The 19,144-nt window shown below is 37.3% G+C and overlaps 1 protein-coding gene across 11 annotated transcripts in view; it reads right to left on the bottom strand.

Moving 5' to 3' along the window:
- Positions 1 to 19,144, bottom strand: part of MYBPC1 (myosin binding protein C1) — a 100,771-nt gene that overhangs the window by 41,508 nt on the left and 40,119 nt on the right. For all 11 annotated transcript variants that reach the window (XM_061417068.1, XM_061417072.1, XM_061417074.1 and 8 more), the window contains 6 exons: positions 17,675 to 17,731; positions 11,613 to 11,779; positions 10,100 to 10,232; positions 8,214 to 8,338; positions 7,124 to 7,229; positions 5,156 to 5,322 (listed from right to left, as the gene is read on the bottom strand). In XM_061417068.1, coding sequence (XP_061273052.1) covers positions 5,156 to 5,322; positions 7,124 to 7,229; positions 8,214 to 8,338; positions 10,100 to 10,232; positions 11,613 to 11,779; positions 17,675 to 17,731 — 755 coding nt within the window. The remainder of the gene's footprint in view (positions 1 to 5,155; positions 5,323 to 7,123; positions 7,230 to 8,213; positions 8,339 to 10,099; positions 10,233 to 11,612; positions 11,780 to 17,674; positions 17,732 to 19,144) is intronic.

Raw genomic sequence — 19,144 nt, 5'->3', positions numbered from 1 at the left:
ATAGTTATAAGTGCCAAATCCAAATTTCAGACAGGCCAAGATGGTGTCATTTCACAATGCTACTGTTTCACTATAATGCTTGTTTTGAAAATGAGCATTTGTTCCAATGCAACTGAAATATTCCAAGACAATTAGAGCATAACATACATTTCATGTTTGATTATCCATGATTTTATTCATGAGAGAGACTAGAAAAATTCAGAAAACTGCACCCAGTTCAACTGAGCCAGGCGGGACTGTGTAGAACACACACGTACACCTGAAATATCGACCAGTTACTTTAGTTCACCCTGTTAAATGCACCACAGCCATGCACATCTGAGACTACAACTCTCCCAATTTCAAATAACCTCCTTCCACTGCTTCCAATAGATCACAAGCTGCAATATTTTTAACCCCATTTTCACAAGCAAATTTCAGGTCTTTTTCAAGGTAAAGTGTTATACCTATTGCAGTATTTACTAGACATGTATAAAACTGTGCCACTGATCTTTTTATTAGGTTCTTATCATTTTATTTTATTTTATTTTTTTTGGCTGCGCAATGCAGCATGTAGGTATTTGGCTCCTAGATCAGGGATTGAACTTGTGCCCCCTGCATTTGACATAGGAAGTCTTAACCACTGGACCATCAGGGAAGTCCCTCATTTCACTTTTTAAAAACTGGGTCCCTGAAAAAATTACTGAGTGTTGTGTCTTTAACCCACATTCCCCATTGGCCCTATGATTTTCACTGTATGACTCTGTATAGCAGAGTAATTTTTTAAAATGCATATGTTAATGTTATAGCAGGACTAACTGTAATTGCTTAAAGGAATGCAAATATCAGTAAGGATCTGCCTATGGTTGAAAAAACTTTTTTGATATTACACTATAATGGCCATTATTCCACAAAACATAAGGAGTGTACTGCGATTACTTCCAAATAATTCAATGGTCATATGAATTGCAACTGGACTAAGAAATAAGGAACAGGATTTTGCTCTCCACCTATTACAGATCTTCTTGTGAAGTTTGCTATTCTAATTTTCATGGCTAACTGGAAGGCACAGGCTCTGCCATTAAGAACGTAGTACCATCATGGGGCATTTGAGGAAGGCCATGAATTCTCTCACACCTCTGAAGCCTATCAGCAAATTAGCTCTTTCAGTCTTCTCAATTGAGGCCCACTAGCTTGAGGAACTTCTCAACCCAAATGTAATTATAGAATGTTGAATATTTATTGAATAGATAGCAAATTCACCCAGGGATTAAGCAAACAGGATATCAGGATTTGATATCATATCTAAGTATTTATCATCTATTTATATGGTTTTGGGATTAAAATATTTCTTAACCATTTGGGTAACTTCTTTGGCAGGTGATTTTTATACTTCCTTCTAAATCAGTCCAGTTCAGTCGCTCAGTCGTGTCCGACTCTTTGCAACCCCATGGACCACAGCACACCAGGCCTCCTGTCCATCACCAACTCCGGGAGCTTACTCAGATTCATGTCCATTGAGTCAGTGATGCCATCCAACCATCTCATCCTTTGCCGTCCCCTTCTCCTCCTGCCTTCAATCTTTCCCAGCACCAGGGTCTTTTCAAATGAGTCAGTTCTTCACATCAGGTGGCCAAAGTATTGGAGTTTCAGGTTCAACATCAGTCCTTCCAATGAATATTCAGGACTGATTTCCTTTAGGATGGACTGGTTGGATCTCCTTGCAGTCCAAGGGACTCTCAAGAGTCTTCTCCAACACCACAGTTCAAAAGCATCAATTCTTTGGTGCTCAGCTTTCTTTATAGTCCAACTCTCACATCCATACGTGACTACTGGAAAAACCATAGCTTTGACTAGACAGACCTTTCTTGGCAAAATAATGTCTCTGCTTTCTAATATGTTGTCTAGGTTGGTCATAGCTTTTCTTCCAAGGAGCAAGTGTCTTTTAATTTCATGGCTGCAGTCGCCATCTGCAGTGATTTTGGAGCCCTCCAAAATAAAGTCTGTCACTGTTTCCAATGTTTCCCCATCTATTTGCCATGAAGTGATGGGACATGGCTTTGGGTGAAATCTGGGAGTTGGTGATGGACAGGGAGGCCTGGCGTGCTGCAGTTCATGGGGTCGCAAAGAGTCAGACACTACTGAGCGACTGAACTGAACTGAACTGATGGGAGCAGATGCCATGATCTCAGTTTTCTGAATGTTGAGTTTTAAGCCAACTTATTCACTCTCCTCTTTCACTTTCATCAAGAGGCTCTTTGGTTCTTCTTCGCTTTCTGCCATAAGGGTGGTGTCATCTTCATATCTGAGGTTATTGATATTCCTCCTGGCAATCTTGATTCCAGCTTGTGATTCATCCAGTCCAGCATTTCTCATGATGTAATCTGCATGTAAGTTAAATAAGCAGGGTGACAATATAAAGCCATGATGTACTCCTTTCCCAATTTGGAACCAGTCTGTTGTTCTATGTCCAGTTCTAACTGTTGCTTCTTGACCTGCATACAGATTTCTCAGGAGGCAGGTCAGGTGGACTGGTATTTCCATCTCTTGAATAATTTTCCAGCGTTTGTTGTGACTCACACAGTCAAAGGCTTTGGCATAGTAAATAAAGCAGAAATAGATGTTTTTCTGGAACACTCTTGCTTTTTCAATGATCCGGCAGATGTTGGCAATTTGATCCCTGGTTCCTCTGTTTTTTCTAAATCCAGCTTGAACATCTAGAACTTCATGGTCCACGTACTGTTGAAGCCTGGCTTGGAGAATTTTGAGCATTACATTGCTAGCGTGTGGGATGAGTGAAACTGTGCAGTAGCTTGAGCATTCTTTGGCATTGCCTTTCTTTGGGATTAGAATGAAAACTGACATTTTCCAGTCCTGTGGCCACTGCTGAGTTTTCCAAATTTGCTGGCATATTGAGTGCAGCACTTTCACAGCATCATCTTTTCAGTTCAGTTCAGTTGCTCAGTCGTGTCCGACTCTTTGCAACCCCATGAATCGCAGCATGCCAGGCCACCCTGTCCATCACCAACTCCCGGAGTTCACTCAGACTCACATCCATCGAGTCAGTGATGCCATCCAGCCATCTTATTCTCTGTCATCCCCTTCTCCTCCTGCCCCCAATCCCTCCCAGCATCAGAGTCTTTTCCAATGAGTCAACTCTTCACATGAGGTGGCCAAAGTACTGGAGTTTCAGCTTTAGCATCATTCCTTCCAAAGAAATCCCAGGGCTGATCTCCTTCAGAATGGACTGGTTGGATCTCCTTGCAGTCCAAGGGACTCTCAAGAGTCTTCTCCAACAACACAGTTCAAAAGCATCAATTCTTCGGTGCTCAGCCTTCTTCACAGTCAACTCTCACATCCATACATGACCACAGGAAAAGCCATAGCCTTGACTAGACGGACCTTTGTTGGCAAAGTAATGTCTCTGCTTTTGAATATGCTATCTAGGTTGGTCATAACTTTCCTTCCAAGGAGTAAGCGTCTTTTAATTTCATGGCTGCAGTCACCATCTGAAGTGATTTTGGAGCCCCAAAAAATAAAGTCTGACACTGTTTCCACAGTTTCCCCATCTATTTCCCATGAAGTGATGGGACCAGATACCCTTGAGCTTTAAGCCAACTTTTTCACTCTCCACTTTCACTTTCATCAAGAGGCTTTTTAGTTCCTCTTCACTTTCTGCCATAAGGGTGGTGTCATCTGCATATCTGAGGTTATTGATATTTCTCCCGGCAATCTTGATTTCAGCTTGTGTTTCTTCCAGTCCAGCATTTCTCATGATGTACTCTGCATATAAGTTAAATAAGCAGGGTGACAATATACAGCCTTGACGTACTCCTTTTCCTGTTTGGAACCAGTCTGTTGTTCCATGTCCAGTTCTAACTGTTGCTTCCTGATCTGCATATAGATTTCTCAAGAGGCAGGTCAGGTGGTCTGGTATTCCCATCTCTTTCAGAATTTTCCACAGTTTTTTGTGATCCACACAGTGGAAGGCTTTGGCATAGTCAATAAAGCAGAAATAGATGTTTTTATGGAATTCTCTTGCTTTTTCTATGATCCAGTGGATGTTGGCAATTTGATCTCTGGTTCCTCTGCCTTTTCTAAAACCAGCTTGAACATCAGGAAGTTCACGGTTCATGTATTGCTGAAGCCTGGCTTGGAGAATTTTGAGCACTACTTTACTAGCATGTGAGATGAGTGCAACTGTGCAGTAATTTGAGCATTCTTTGGCATTGCCTTTCTTTGGGATTGGAATGAAAACTGACCTTTTCCAGTCCTGTGGCCACTGCTGAGTTTTCCAAATTTGCTGGCATATTGAGTGCAGCACGTTCACAGCATTATCTTTCAGGATATGAAAAAGCTCAACTGGAATTCCATCACCTCCACTAGCTTTGTTGGTAGTGATGCTTTCTAAGGCCCACTTGACTTCACATTCTAGGATGTCTGGCTCCAGGTCAGTGATCACACCATCGTGATTATCAGCAGTAGATATAACGGTCATCTGAGTTAAATTCACCCATTCCAGTCCATTTTAGTTCACTGATTCCTAAAATGTTGATGTTCACTCTTGCCATCTCCTGTTTGAGCACTTCTAATTTGCCTTGATTCATGGACCTAACATTCCAGGTTCCTATGCAACACTGCTCTTTACAACATTGGACTTTACTTCCATCACCTCAACTTCCAACATCCACAACTAGGTGTTTTTGCTTTGGCTGTATCTCTTCATTCTTTCTGGAGTTATTTCTCCACTGATTTCCAGTAGCATATTGGGCACCTACTGACCTGGGGAGTTCATCTTTCAGTGTCCTATCTTTTTGCCTTTTCATACTGTTCATGAGGTTCTCAAGGCAGGAATACTGAAGTGGTTTGCCATTCCCTTCTCCAGTGTACCACGTTTTTCAGAACTCTCCAGCCATGCCATGTAGGGCCACCCAAGACAGACGGGTCATGGTGGAGAGATCCTTCTCAATACTGGTACTCTATTAAACTGAGTAGTAAGTTCTTAGAGACTCTGATTGATACGATATAGACACTCAGCTAGAATGGAATCTAATTTTACACATATAAAATTGTCACAGGTCGAAGTCAAACAGATTGAAACTTTTCTAAAACTGAATTAACAAACACAACACACTCGTAAAACAACTTGGGAGATATACAAGGAAGTCTTACTTACAGTCCACACTAAGTTTAGCAGATGACTGTCCTCCTGTTGTCATTACAGAATATTCTGCAGAATCAGCCTTTGTTGCTCCATCTATGATCAAAATGTGCTTTTTGCCTTCAACTCTAATGTGGTATCTTGATTTTGGACCAGGGATGATTTCCTCACCATTCTTAAACCTGAGATAAATAGATGATTTTTTTAGAAAGTTTTATAAAAAATGCTTCAAGTCACCAACACTCAAGAACTGCTTGTTGAATTAAAGAATGTATGGATCAGTCTCTATCAATAGATGAATACTGTAACAAGTATTATCTGAAAATTACATTAAAAAAACAAAATCCCATTCCTTTCACTTAAGATCAATTAGATAAAGATGCTGCTGCTGCTGCTAAGTCACTTCAGTTGTGTCCGACTCTGTGCGACCCCATAGACAGCAGCCCACTAGGCTCCTCTGTCCCTGGGATTCTCCAGGCAAGAATACTGGAGTGGGTTGCCATTTCCTTCTCCAATGCATGAAAGTGAAAAGTGAAAATGAAGTCTCTCAGTCATCCCCGACTCTTAGCGACACCAAGGACTGCAGCCTACCAGGCTCATGGAAAATCCCGTCCATGGGATTTTCCAGGCAAGAGTACTGGAGTGGGGTGCCATTGCCTTCTCCGATGCTAAGAGTGGATATTACCTATGTTTGGGCTCTTGGTGCACACTACTAAGAATAGCATTTTGATACATTTTAAAGATAGCTATGATTCTAGGTTACAATGAACAATCTATTCTAAACCAAATTGCTAGCAATTCCTACTGCAGAATTTACTCTGTCTCTCAATTAAGATTTTAAGATTCCAGATCTTCTAGTCTTTAACTCTGAGGTTACTCCCAGTGAACTGGAGAAAACACATCCCATCTGACCCCCAAAATACCCTTTTTATTTTTAAGAAATGTTCAAGTAATTTGGTGATTCTCAGTCTAAAATATCTTTCTGAGATACTGTGACAATAAAACGACTAGGAGTAACATAAAAAAAGTATTCAGTTCAGTTCAGTTGCTCAGTCGTGTCTGACTCTTTGCGACCCCATGAACTGCAGCATGCCAGGCCTCCCTGTCCATCACCAACTCCTGGAGTTCACTCAGACTCATGTCCATCAAGTCAGTGATGCCATCCAGCCATCTCATCCTCTGTTGTCCCCTTCTCCTCCTGCCCCCAACCCCTCCCTGCATCGGTCTTTTCCAATGAGTCAACTCTTTGCATGAGGTGGCCAAAGGATTGGAGTTTCAGCTTTAGCATCAGTCCTTCCAATGAACACCCAGGACTGATCTTTAGAATGGACTGGTTGGATCTCCTTGCAGTCCAAGGGACTCTCAAGAGTCTTCTCCAACACCACAGTTCAAAAGCATCAATTCTTCTGCACTCAGCTTTCTTCACAGTCCAACTCTCACATCCATACGTGACCACTGGAAAAACCATAGCCTTGACTAGACAGGCCTTTGTTGGCAAAGTAATGTCTCTGCTTTTGAATATGCTATCTAGGTTGGTCATAACTTTCCTTCCAAGGAGTAAGCATCTTTTAATTTCATGGCTGCAGTCACCATCTGCAGTGATTTTGGAGCCCCAAAAAATAAAGTCTGATGCTGTTTCCCCATCTATTCCATATAACTTGCCATCATGGTATAGTGAGAGCATGCATTGGAAAGAGCACCCATGGGCTTTGGAGTCAAATAGACATGAGGAACCTTGAAACATTCATTTACTAGTAAGTGTCTAATTCCCTATATCCTTATCAATATAGATATCTGGATCTTTTTTTTTCAGTCTCACAGGTGAAAAAAGCCAATATCTTAGGATAGTTTTAGTTACATTTCTACTAACACAAATGAGGTTGATATCCTTTTCATATGTATAAAAGCAATTTCCTATTCTCCAAAGTATGAAGGCACTTTTTTGTTTATTAAAAATGGACAGACCTCAGGATATCTATTTACCATTTTACATTGGCATCATCTTCAGACACTTCACATTCTAATTCCACTCTCTCCCCACAATAAGCTTTTGTATCTTCCAGCTGTTTGGTCACCATAACTGGAGGCTCTATTGTGGAAAAAAAAAAGAAGAAGAAAATCAGAAGCATTAAATGCCCCCAAATCTGCTCATGACCCTGGGTTTGTTCACAGATGAAAAACCAACAGTAAGAAAGTGTGGTTGATCACAGAGTGATGGTTAGATGGTGGTAGTTAGAAGGTGGATTTTTTAATGATTTTTCATGGCAAAATAAACAGTTGGCAGCCTTGGGTAAGTTTCACATAATTTCCCAAGAACTCTTCAAATCAAATAAATGATTGCTTTAGAGAGCAGACAAATTATATCAAATAATCGTCTTTGGGCAAATAAGAAGGCAGAAGATAGACATTTCTGAGGAAGGAAAATAAATAACACTAAAATTCTCTACTTATTGTTTTAGACAGATGATAGAGATTACAGAATTGTCTCTACTTTTTTTTTTTTTAATTGAAGTATAGTTGATGTGCAAGATTACAAAGCTGTCAGCCACAGGTCCTCATATAGGAAATAATTGCTTCATGGCTTCATTGACACACACCCTCCAGCTCTTTTCACTAGTAAATGATGGTCTTCAGCAATCTCAGTGCCAACCACTGATGACTTTACTAACAAAGCTGTTTCAAGGGAAATCGATTTGTGATGAGCTGAATGTGTGAAATGGTTATCCAGTAGACTTTGTTGGGTTTCAAAAGCTATCACTAGAGTGATTGAATTGCAAAATACTGCTTACATGAGCCGAAACTACAAGGCATTTTTACTCAACAGTTTTTTTCTCCTGTCAGCTTTTCTAGTTGTCAACAAACCTGAAGATTAATTAGGATACTCAATAAACACCAGGACAAACATGCTTCAATCCACAGCCAATCTAACGCTCAAGCTAAATCATCTCTAGAGGGACTACTATCTCTGCTCTGGAGCTCAAGAGCTCACGTCACCATTTTCATTTTTGATTATTACCCCTGAGAGAAGGAGAGCCATTGGCTCTTAATGGTTATGTAAGAGATTTCACTTTACCTCTCACAAAGAGCTCAGTGGAACATTTCTCATCACCAGCTGTCACATAATACTCCGAATCATCTGTTAGTACACAGTTATTGATAAACATGATTCTTTCACATCCTTTATGTTCAAAGATGTATCTGTTTTAAATAGGAGGAAGATAAACAGAGTCCATGAACCCAGTTTTATTCTTTTCTTTATTGCCAGCAAATTTGGCTTATAATTCCATAATATCTGAAAGTCAGAAATAGTCATTTAGATCTACAATTTATTATCCATATCTTACATAGTTTAATAAATATTAAACAGGAAGCCAATTTCTATCTTTATAACACATAATGTAATACATATGCATATTTGCATATAATATTTGTCACTATTTTCTTTTATATATGATTTTTGGACTTCCCAGGTGGCACTAGTAGTAAAGAACACGCTTGACAATGCAGAAGACATAAGAGATGCGGAATCGATTCTTGCGGTGGGAAAATCCCCTGGAGAGGAGAATGGCAACTCACTCCAGTATTCTTGCCTGGAGAATCCCATGGACAGAAGAACCTGACAGGCTACAGTCTATAGGGTCGCAAAAAGTCAGACACGACTGAAGCAACCTAGCACACATATTTTTTATTCCAAACATAAAATCAGTACTCACATATTTATCAATGAACAATTTTTAACCTATTGTTGGAAAATACGGTAGGCTAAGATTTTTAACTCTTTACATTTTTTAAAGTGATCAATTCATCTACTCTATTGTGGGAGAGAAAGTTTATATTTTTCATTGATTTATTGAATTCACTCCTTGCTATCCCAGTGACATTTTATTGGGTGAATAAATGATTACACAATTTAAGCAATAATATGAATTTAATCATTAATATAGATGGTAATTCTATACAATGTGATATTATCTTAAATGAGCTTAAGAACTAGTATTATCATATATATCATAATTATCATCTACTGAAAAAGACCTTAAGTGGAAACAAAAACCTGAAATCCAGAAGACCGCATAATTTGATTATCTGTGATCTAGATTATGGATGGGTATATTAGGGCATTATAAGAGATGAAAGAAAAAGTTCTTACTTGGGAAATTCTCAAAGACTTCAAGAACAAAACACTAATAAACATTTTTCGAGATAAAAATAACCAAGTAAAATTATGTTTTTGGTAAATTCAGGCTGCCTGCAAGAGACTTTTACCAGATATAAACATTATTATCACAAAGTCACTCTGAGAGCAGGATCACATTAAGAAATTGGAAACTACCTAATTGTTCCACAGAAGTGACGATTTTCAGGATTAAAGCCCTTTATAAATATACACACGGTTCCTGTTCACTTGAAAAAATATATTGGAGTTGAAAATCTTTCAGACTGAGAAGGATCTCTGTAATGTAGTTTCCTAATAGCCTAGCAATACCATCAGATATCAGGGATTAGCTTGTTTCCTTCATTTGGGAAAAGGGTCAAAAAACAATAAAACATAGGCTTTAGATGCTATTCTGGAAGAACAGAAGTTATCTACTTATAAGGTGTGATTCCCATTACAAGCTGGTATATCAAATACATATTTCAATTTTTCTCAAAAATTTCTTTAAAATTGGGTGAAGTTTGGCAATGCTCTGAAGTAATCACATATAACCTACAATGACACAAAATAATAATTACAAGTACTTGAAATAGTTTATATATAATTAAAACATAAGGCAAGGTTTAATTTATATAGCACCATACTTCAATGGTTCCAAAATACATAAAAAGTTTTTGCTGTCCCCTCATATGATTTTGCATCATACGAATATAAAACTAAAAGTGCTTTCAGGCATAGAAAATCAAGTCAAATTACTCTTTGATTTATACAGTTACTACTGATTATTTGCAAGTTTGACTTACTTTGTGCTGGGTCGAATTTCTTGACCATTTTTATACCATTTCACCTCCAATTTTGGATCTGCCAGTTCCACAACAAATCTTACCCTGCCTCCTTTATCAACCTGATATGCAGGATCAAGAATTCTTGCAAAAGCTAGTAGAGAGAAGATACAAAACTAAGTTAATATGTATATGCATATGATATGAATTTAAATAGTCAATCCGAAAACCTAAAACTGAATAAATTGATACAAAAAGAAGAAATAGGAAACTTTCGAATTATCCCTCATATTTTAGAAATCTGCATCAATTTATAAATAATAAGATGGTTTAAAAATTTTAGGAGAGTCCATATGCTTTTGGAAGAAACATAAGTAAAGAATTATTGAAGAGGCTTTAAAAATGATTGTCTTCATTCTTTGGGCAATGTATAATATAAAATATCCAAATGAAATTTGAACTTGAAGGACATGCTTATTCTCCTAAAATGATTATTTTTAGTTTCATTGGCATTATCTGTGTACATCTATCTTACAGACAGTTTTTTAATCAAAGAATTTATGAGATACTTCCAATGACTCATGAGCTTAAATGGAATGTCTTCGACTGATGGAAACAGTAAGCTTATCACAGTTTTTGTACTGTGGAAACCTGCGCAAATATTGACATGCTTAAACATTAGGGTTACCTTAGCAGGTGTGGGACATGAATTCCCCATGATGCATCAAATGGGTGGAAGAATATAACAGTAAAACAAACACAGAATCTACTCTACCTAAATAAGAATCAGGAATCTGAGAGTGACGGAGAGATGCAGCGGATGGAGAAAGGGGCTGCTGAGAAATTCCCAGTAACACAAGAATATTTAATACTCCATTATATACTGTGTCGGAGAAGGCAGTGGCACCTCACTCCAGTACTCTTGCCTGGAAAATCCCACGGACGGAGGAGCCTGGTAGGCTGCAGTCCATGGGGTCGCCAAGAGTTGGACACGACTGAGCGACTTCACTTTCCCTTTTCACTTTCATGCACTGGAGAAGGAAATGGCAACCCACTCCAGTGTTCTTGCCTGGAGAATCCCAGGGACGGGGGAGCCTGGTGGGCTGCCTTCTATGGGGTCGCACAGAGTCGGACACGACTGAAGCGACTTAGCAGCAGCACACATTGTGTCACTGTAATGTACTTTTGTTACTTTAAACCTTCAGCAGCTGTCCACTACCTACTTTGCTGGAGATGTGCGGGGCAGTGAACTATTTCACCCGAAGCCAAGTTAACCAAGAGAAGCGTAACCCCTGCAAATTCCACTACAGCTAGTCAGACCTATAAACCCATTACGAAATAGGGAGGATTATCGTCTCCCCTCGGAGAAGGCAATGGCACCCCACTCCAGTACTCTTGCCTGGAAAACCTCATGGACGGAGGAGCCTGGTGGGCTGCAGTCCATGGGGTCGCTAAGAGTCGGACACGACTGAAGTGACTTAGCATAGCATAGAATAGCATATCGTCTCCCCTAGGAGTGCTCAGACGTCCTCACCTGCACTCTTCTTTTCCACTCTGCGCATGCGCTTGAGCCGCCTGAGCATACCACGCAGGTCAGTGATACCGTACTGGAAGGCGATTTTCTCGTACTCGCTGGGTTTCGCATTCTTCAGCAGCTCCCACACGTCTACCTCGGGTTGTTCCTCCTGGGGCTTCACCTCCCTAAACGGGGAGAACCAATGCCTGGTTTAATAGCTGCCCACTGGCCTTTAAAGACCAGGAAAGTCGAGTATGGTACCGATTTTTTGGTTCAGCGCTAAAAGCTCTGTTTAAAGCCTGAGTACTTAAATAGCCAAGGAGAAAGTCTACTTCGCATGAAGTTTCAGTGCAACTTCTGGATAGTCAAAGGTTAGATCCGTGCACTTTCATTAACGCTCTCGTTTTTCTAGTTAAAAACACAGTATTAAGGAGATAAAAGGATTTCAGGAACTATCCTTACGCTATTTTTACTTACTTTAAACCTGAAAATCCAAATAAGAGATGAGATTTTGAGAAACTTAAAATATCAGTTTTCATCTAGGATTTAGATATTGAAATAAGGTTTAAGAACCAGAAGATTTTAGGTGTTGGTCCATGAAAGAACAATGCTCTCTGCCTTCATTGGTGTGCGTACCCTAACTCTGCATGGAGACGGTACAAATAACAGTATTTCAAATCTTCAGATTTTGCAAATAGCATTTTCCCTACCATGTTAGTAAATGTGTACATTAACCATTTTTTGCTGTTTTTTAATACAAAAAATATTTGAAACTGTGACAGCATTTGTTCTTTGTTTCTGTTTTTTTTGTTTTTTTGTTTTTGGTTTGGTTGTTTTTCATATGACTTTTGTGTATACATATTATTTTAAAGAGAAAACTTTATTTTCTAAATTGTCAGAATGAAAAGAATGAGACTCAAAATTCTCTCATATTTCATCTTAAAGTACTGTCCAGAACTTTTTTGGAAGTAAATGTGAAACTATAAAGCAAGTCATAAAGGGGTCCATGAACAAGCTGATAGTAACTTAGTGTGATTATCAAAATCATGACTCTAAATTTTGACCACTGGCAAAAGAATATATAGAACATATAAAGAACATATATAACTACTGTATACACACACATACATAGGATTTAAAGTACATACACTTATCTGTATTTTAAAACCTAAAAGTGAAACAAAATTCAGGAATAAACACTCTTCAGGGAAAGAGCCTTAGTTGCAAATGCTAAATATAATATAAATTGATTTCCTTAATTAGCTAAGAAGTTCTAATTCTGTTTAAGTTTAGTTGACTGTTTTTATGGACTAAGGTTAAACTGGAAATATTTTAGTGACTACTTACTGTGAATAATGCTGGTTTGGGTATGATTTTTCCAGGAAAACTGGTCAACACATCTTAAACATCAGTGTGAAAACAGATGCATACTATCATGATAGCAAATAATGAGTTACATATGTTTGTACTGTCATATTAATTATACCCATTTCAGAATTTCTTGAGGAAATACTGGGTTACAATCATAGGGAAGGGTAGGAGAATGTAAACATAACTTAGAGTTTAGGGTGGCGTTAGGCAAGGATGGCTTCTGCATATCTAATTTCCGTTGTCATGTAAGTCTTTTGCCCAATAAATGATGTTGAGGCACATCTGGATAATGGAAGAAAGTGAAAGGTCATTGGTCCCTCAGCGACCTTTGTGGAAAGGACTAGAAACACCATTAGGAAAATGTGCTTCTTAAAGATTCAAGATGCAACTCTTCATTTCACTGAAATGGTAACCAGGCCCTCTAATGACATGGGGAAATTGAAAAGCTTAAGAAAAGTGTCCTGAAGTTGAAATATTAGTAATAATTTGTCTGGTCTACTATATCTATTGCCTAAAAGCAGTCTACATTTCAAATTTAACATTTAAATATTTTGTAGGAAGTCCTGGAGAATTGCGATTAAAATGTGTATCTGTGTATATACATTTTTTTCTCCCTATGAGACTTTCCTCAATCCACTTTATTATTGCTCTATTTTTGTCATATTAGCCTGAATCCCCACATTGTAAAATTATCCCATTCTACATTTTGTTCCATTTGTATCTCAACCAAGAAGAATTACCCACGTATTTCAAATATCCTCTTGACATTGGTGAAAAGATTTAAAGATGTCAATGATAAAGACAGACTAAAAGAGCTAACAAGAGGCACAAATCAAACACTGAGAATACCCACATGTATAGGTGAATGTTTACATGAGGAAGTCACTAAGTAATAAAGACCATTTTCAGCGTGATTTCTTGAGTCAGTTTTGTTGATAGATTCATAAAACTGATCATCCTCACCATTTTTTTCATTAACACCAAAATACATCCCACTCTACCACAACCTTAATCCTATCATGCTTTGTATACATACACAAGTAACCTCTTGTCTCTTTCTTTCCTCTCCACTACTCAGTTGAACCCCAAATTGCAAGGAGATGGATGCCTCATTTTGTACTGGAATATGAGGTCAAGGCGCCCATCTGTAATATTTCCTTAATTCATTCAGAACACATCTTTACTTACCATGGTGGCTGCACATGACCATATCTGTATGGCTACATTAAATTTCAGCAGGGAGAAAAATCCAAATTTCTCTAAGGCACTACTGATCCCTTTCCAAGAATTGGCATAGACCTATATAACATTTACAGTACTTCCATCTACATCAAAATTCCCATAACTTAACAATCCTAGTGAAATACAAAGCTGTTATAGAAAATTTTATGTAGAATAAAACTTTAAAGTATTTATATAGGTCAGGTCTCATAACAAGATACTGCCCAAAGACTAACTGTGATTTATCTAATGTCTATTTGGAATATGCTAACTTTGTTCAGGGCAGGGAGATATTTCGTTGTATAAAGATGTTGGTGGTAATGATATTTATTCTCATGAGGATTTTGCCACACACTCTTGGAGGAGTAGAAATGTTATTACCACATGTTATTACTATAGTGAAAACACATGCAATTCACAAATTAGTAGGAAAACACAATGATTTCCAAAGTTATACTGGTGGATTAGTATATAGTATATTAAATGAATATAGTCTTATGGTGACAATAATAATGAGTCAAAATCATAATTAGGGGATGTAAAGAAAATGAGAAGTAGAGACATGTTGACTGCTCAGTTTTTTCTAATAATTTTTTTCTTTAGTCATTTTGACTATTAATTAGATTTCTTTTACTCTGAAAACTACTGATAGAACTAGTGTGTTCTTTTTTCTTTCCTTTTCCTTTTAATCAGACTTGGCACTTAATAATCTGTTACATTTTTATTGATTGATTATGTGTGTGTATGTGTATTTTGTCACTTTACTAATGTCAACTTAAAGAAATTGCACAATGTGAGAGCTATGAATCAAGTTTTATTTGGGACAAAATGAGGACTGCAGCCTGGAAGACAGCACCTCAGATAGCTCTGAGAAACTGTTCCAGAGAGGCAGTGAGGAAGGTCAGTATGTATGTGATTTTGGTGAAGGGGGAATACACTTAATCAAGCACATATTTTTCTGGAAGATTTCTGCTAGTCTCATGAAGTTTTTGCTAGTTATGAGGAACAGTCATTATCAGGAACGATTTTAGTGCTTTCTAGATATGAGGAGATATGAGAACTGGGCTCACAAAATCAGCTCCTGAAAAATATCTGAATATAACTATCTGAAGACCTGTCCTTCCAGTTTTTCTTCGAAGCACAGAGTGCCTCATTTCTGCTGTCCACCCTGAACTCCTTTCAGGGAGTATTGAAAATCAGCACATAATTCAATCTTTGTAGAGGAAGATGGCAAGTGCAAATTAAATAGTTGACACTAATGTAAGTTCTTCAAGGGAAAATGTCACATTTTGAGGGGAAGTGGATATTTATTTGACAACTGTATGAATCCGGTCTCTTACACTTAACTTAATTCTCACAATAATACTCAAGTAGTTTTTATTCTCTGCATTTACAGTTGTGGAAAGCAAGTCTCAGAGAGGACATATCACTTGGGCAAAGTCATGTCCAATAAATGGGAAAGCCCAGACTCAAATCCATGTTTTAACCACTACCTTTTTCTTCCCATGAATATGTATTTATATCTTTCCATGTACCAGGCGCTGGAAGGCATTGGATTTCTTTTCCTCACCTCAACTAATGTTATGGTCTACACAAAGAAAGCATTTAGCATTTTCCTGGTTGATTAAATGACTACAGAAAAAAACAACCCAAAACCTCTTGTCTTCCTAAAGTTTTAGCTTGTTATAAACATATAAGGTGCCAACTTCCCAGGCAGATTCAGGGTGATGTTTCTTATGTGGAGTCACAGGAAGTGTGCTGATTGAGAAAAGGGAACTTGTATGTAGGTCCCTGCCCTCCCTCAAGTTAGCTGTATGACTTGGGGTAAGTCATTCAACTTCTCTCGTCTTTGGTCTCTCACTTGGAGAACAGGAAGAGTGCAGCTCATTTAAGGTCACTTCATATTCTATTGCTTTAAAATACTTTGGGGGAATTAATAAATATTATTGAGACTAATGATTATTTGAAGTATCCAGAGAAGGAATGATGTTTCTGATACTGCCAAAGTCTATTGATTGGCGAATATCCATTTGGTTATTAATAAATGGCACCTGTTAATGTTTCTGTTCTCAGCCTAAATGTTTAGAGCTAGGGGTGAATGTTTCGTTCACAGGGGTTTGAATAAAGCCACCCAACTAAACTGAGAATGAACACAAGCCTATTTATTACCGTTTTTAATTTGTTTTGAAGCGTATCTATACCTATGATTTTCAGTAGACATAGAAAGCAGTAAAAATAATAAGCAAACCTAGAAAACTAAATGAAGTCCCATATCAATATTATATATCATTAATTTAGAGTTGTAGTTTTACTGTTTATTCACAAATTTGGTACATAAACACAATCCTAGCAAAAGTCATTTTCTTTATGTTTCTTCTGTGCTATAGTAACTATCTATATATGTATATCTTTATATATAACATATATAATATAGTATATTTATGATTATGTATATGCATATATGGGCTTCCCAAGTGGTAAAGAATCCACCTGCCAATATAAGAGATGCAGGTTTGAGCCTTGGGTAGGGAAGATCCCCTAGAGAAGGAAATGGCGACCCACTCCACTCTTCTTGCCCGGGAAATCCCATGGACAGAGGAACCTGGTGGGCTACAGTCCATGGTGTCACACAGAGTTGGACATGACTGAGTGACTAAAAACAAAAAACAAATATGCATATATAGGGCAGAAATTCTATAAAATGGTTGTGTACTAAATATCCATAATGAAAATTTATAAATTTTATTGCCAGAGAGTACAAAGTTAAAAGAACATGAGTGATAATACTAAACACTTATCTCCATTTCACTACTATTTTATCCCTTCAAAAAATGCAAATTTGGGGCATTTTAAATATCTCTGAAATAAGAATGTACCTTATAATCAGCAGTATGTCACAATAAGCTATTTGGACAATTTTTTTCATTGCTTAGTGGTTTATAATACAGCTATATATTAGCATGGTGTCTTAGATTTGATGAAATACAGTAAATCATCAATACTATGTTAAAGTAGGTGTGTATATATATATATATGTATGTATATATATATACACACACACATAAATATATACATTTGCTGAGACATCTACCAAAATTTTGAAATTGACTTTTCAGTCAAATATCAAAAGCAGGAGAATGGAGGCTTTATTTATTCAATCATGATGAGGGATCATGATTGAAATAATCGAAATCATGAGAGAAATAAGAAGTTTTCAGGCATTTAAGTCTTCTGTCTCAGTTTTCAAATTTCCTCATCCCCTACTAAGAAAATATGTGAAGACTCAATGAAACATTTAAAAAGAAAGTAAAAGCATCAGCTAAATTATTTAGCAGATTAGTACGCAGTTGTTTCACTGTCGCTTAGTCAACGCTATTATAATATTTCATAAGCAAAACACATTTTAAGAACTTTAAACTTGACTTCTCTGAGTGGATATCTAAAAGATTTCCAGGCCAAAGCACCTCACTCCATCAGTGGGTTCTCACCTACGTTTCAGGAGACCACTAAAATCAAGTTCCCCTGCATCGTCTTGACCTTCTCCACTGTCATTAACAAAAGAAAAGCAAATCTGGGTTTAATGCTGAGACACATATACAACAGTTCCCCCAAACACTCTACGTATAATGTATATGCAATGTTGTACTAGCACACAAATCATGGGACTAAATCAACACAGTTTCTTTTCACACAAGTGACATTTTAAATTTTGGAGGATGTACTTGTGGAAAAGTAAACACAAGGAACTTGTGTTACTCTACAATTTCAGAAGACACATTTTTGTAGATTGCATATGTAAAACTGCTTGGATTTGTGTTAAAACAGAGTAACACAAATGCACTTAAGCCAAACAACACAAAGTACTTTGTTTTTGCAAGTTAGGGGCTCTGGGAACATCCGTGTGTAAAAAGCAAAGGACTTTTGCTGATCTCTGTTACTAAAGTCATACAGAGATTGGCTTGGAAGATGAAGTGGACTAGAGTCAAATATATAAGTACAAAGCTTATATTCAAAGGTAACCTCTTTGTGTCCATCAATAGACGAATCAGGTAATGTGATACCAACGTAACATAAAAACGGAGCTATTGCAGAGCTTTTTAAAAGATGCATTCCTTTCTCTTGAAAGGGAAAGTATTATAAGCTTTTCATTTTCTTGTTAATATTTATACAATTTAAAATGTGTTTTCCAAAAGTTTGTCTTGGAATTGTTGAGCCCTTTCCTAGGAGTTTTTAAAAGTGTTTTCCTGTGGAGAAATGCATCTTACTTTAGGCATGCAGCCACCTTCATGATTTCATATAAACTCTAAATAGGAGCTATGAGCTGACATTTAAATGGTGCTACATAGTTACTTACATGTTTAATTTTTTAATGAAGATTTTGTTTCCTGCGCTTTACAAATGTTAGTTATGGTTTCTAAGAAAAGAGTCTGCGGGTTTAAAAACAGCGTGTATAACACGTGAGTTATCAGAATCGAATTCAAATAATGTGTCCTCAAAATTTCTTTAAAGCAGGTATTTGGAAAGGCCTATTGACATAAACACATTTCTATTCTCTTAAAGCCCAAAACTAAGTAGATGACATCTTTCTCTCTTAAAAGAGACATAAGTAGGATGAACCTAGTGTGAGATCTATGCGTTTGCTAACCACGGGGTGAAGGGAAGGTAAGAGATTTTGAAAGTTATGACTTTAAAATATACAATGGACTGATCAGGACATACCACATATCTTTTAAGAATAATTACAATGTTCATTACTTCATAATTTAGACAGAAATTTTGCCTTTTGTGGACAAGGCTAAATCATTGCTTTATACTAGTTTGGGATGACTTTCCTTACTCAACAAAATTGTTATTTGGATTCAGTCTTAGGAAGAACAAAACATTTCCTCTCATTAATGAATTTTTATTTTGGAAGAATTCTAGATAAGTAAGAAGTACAGAGAAAAAAATAATACCAG

This window comes from Bos javanicus, chromosome 5 (genome assembly GCF_032452875.1).
Source record: "Bos javanicus breed banteng chromosome 5, ARS-OSU_banteng_1.0, whole genome shotgun sequence".
Lineage (NCBI taxonomy): Eukaryota > Metazoa > Chordata > Mammalia > Artiodactyla > Bovidae > Bos > Bos javanicus.
The sequence above is the reverse complement of the archived record's forward strand: the minus strand, read 5'-3'. Positions and strand labels throughout refer to the sequence as shown.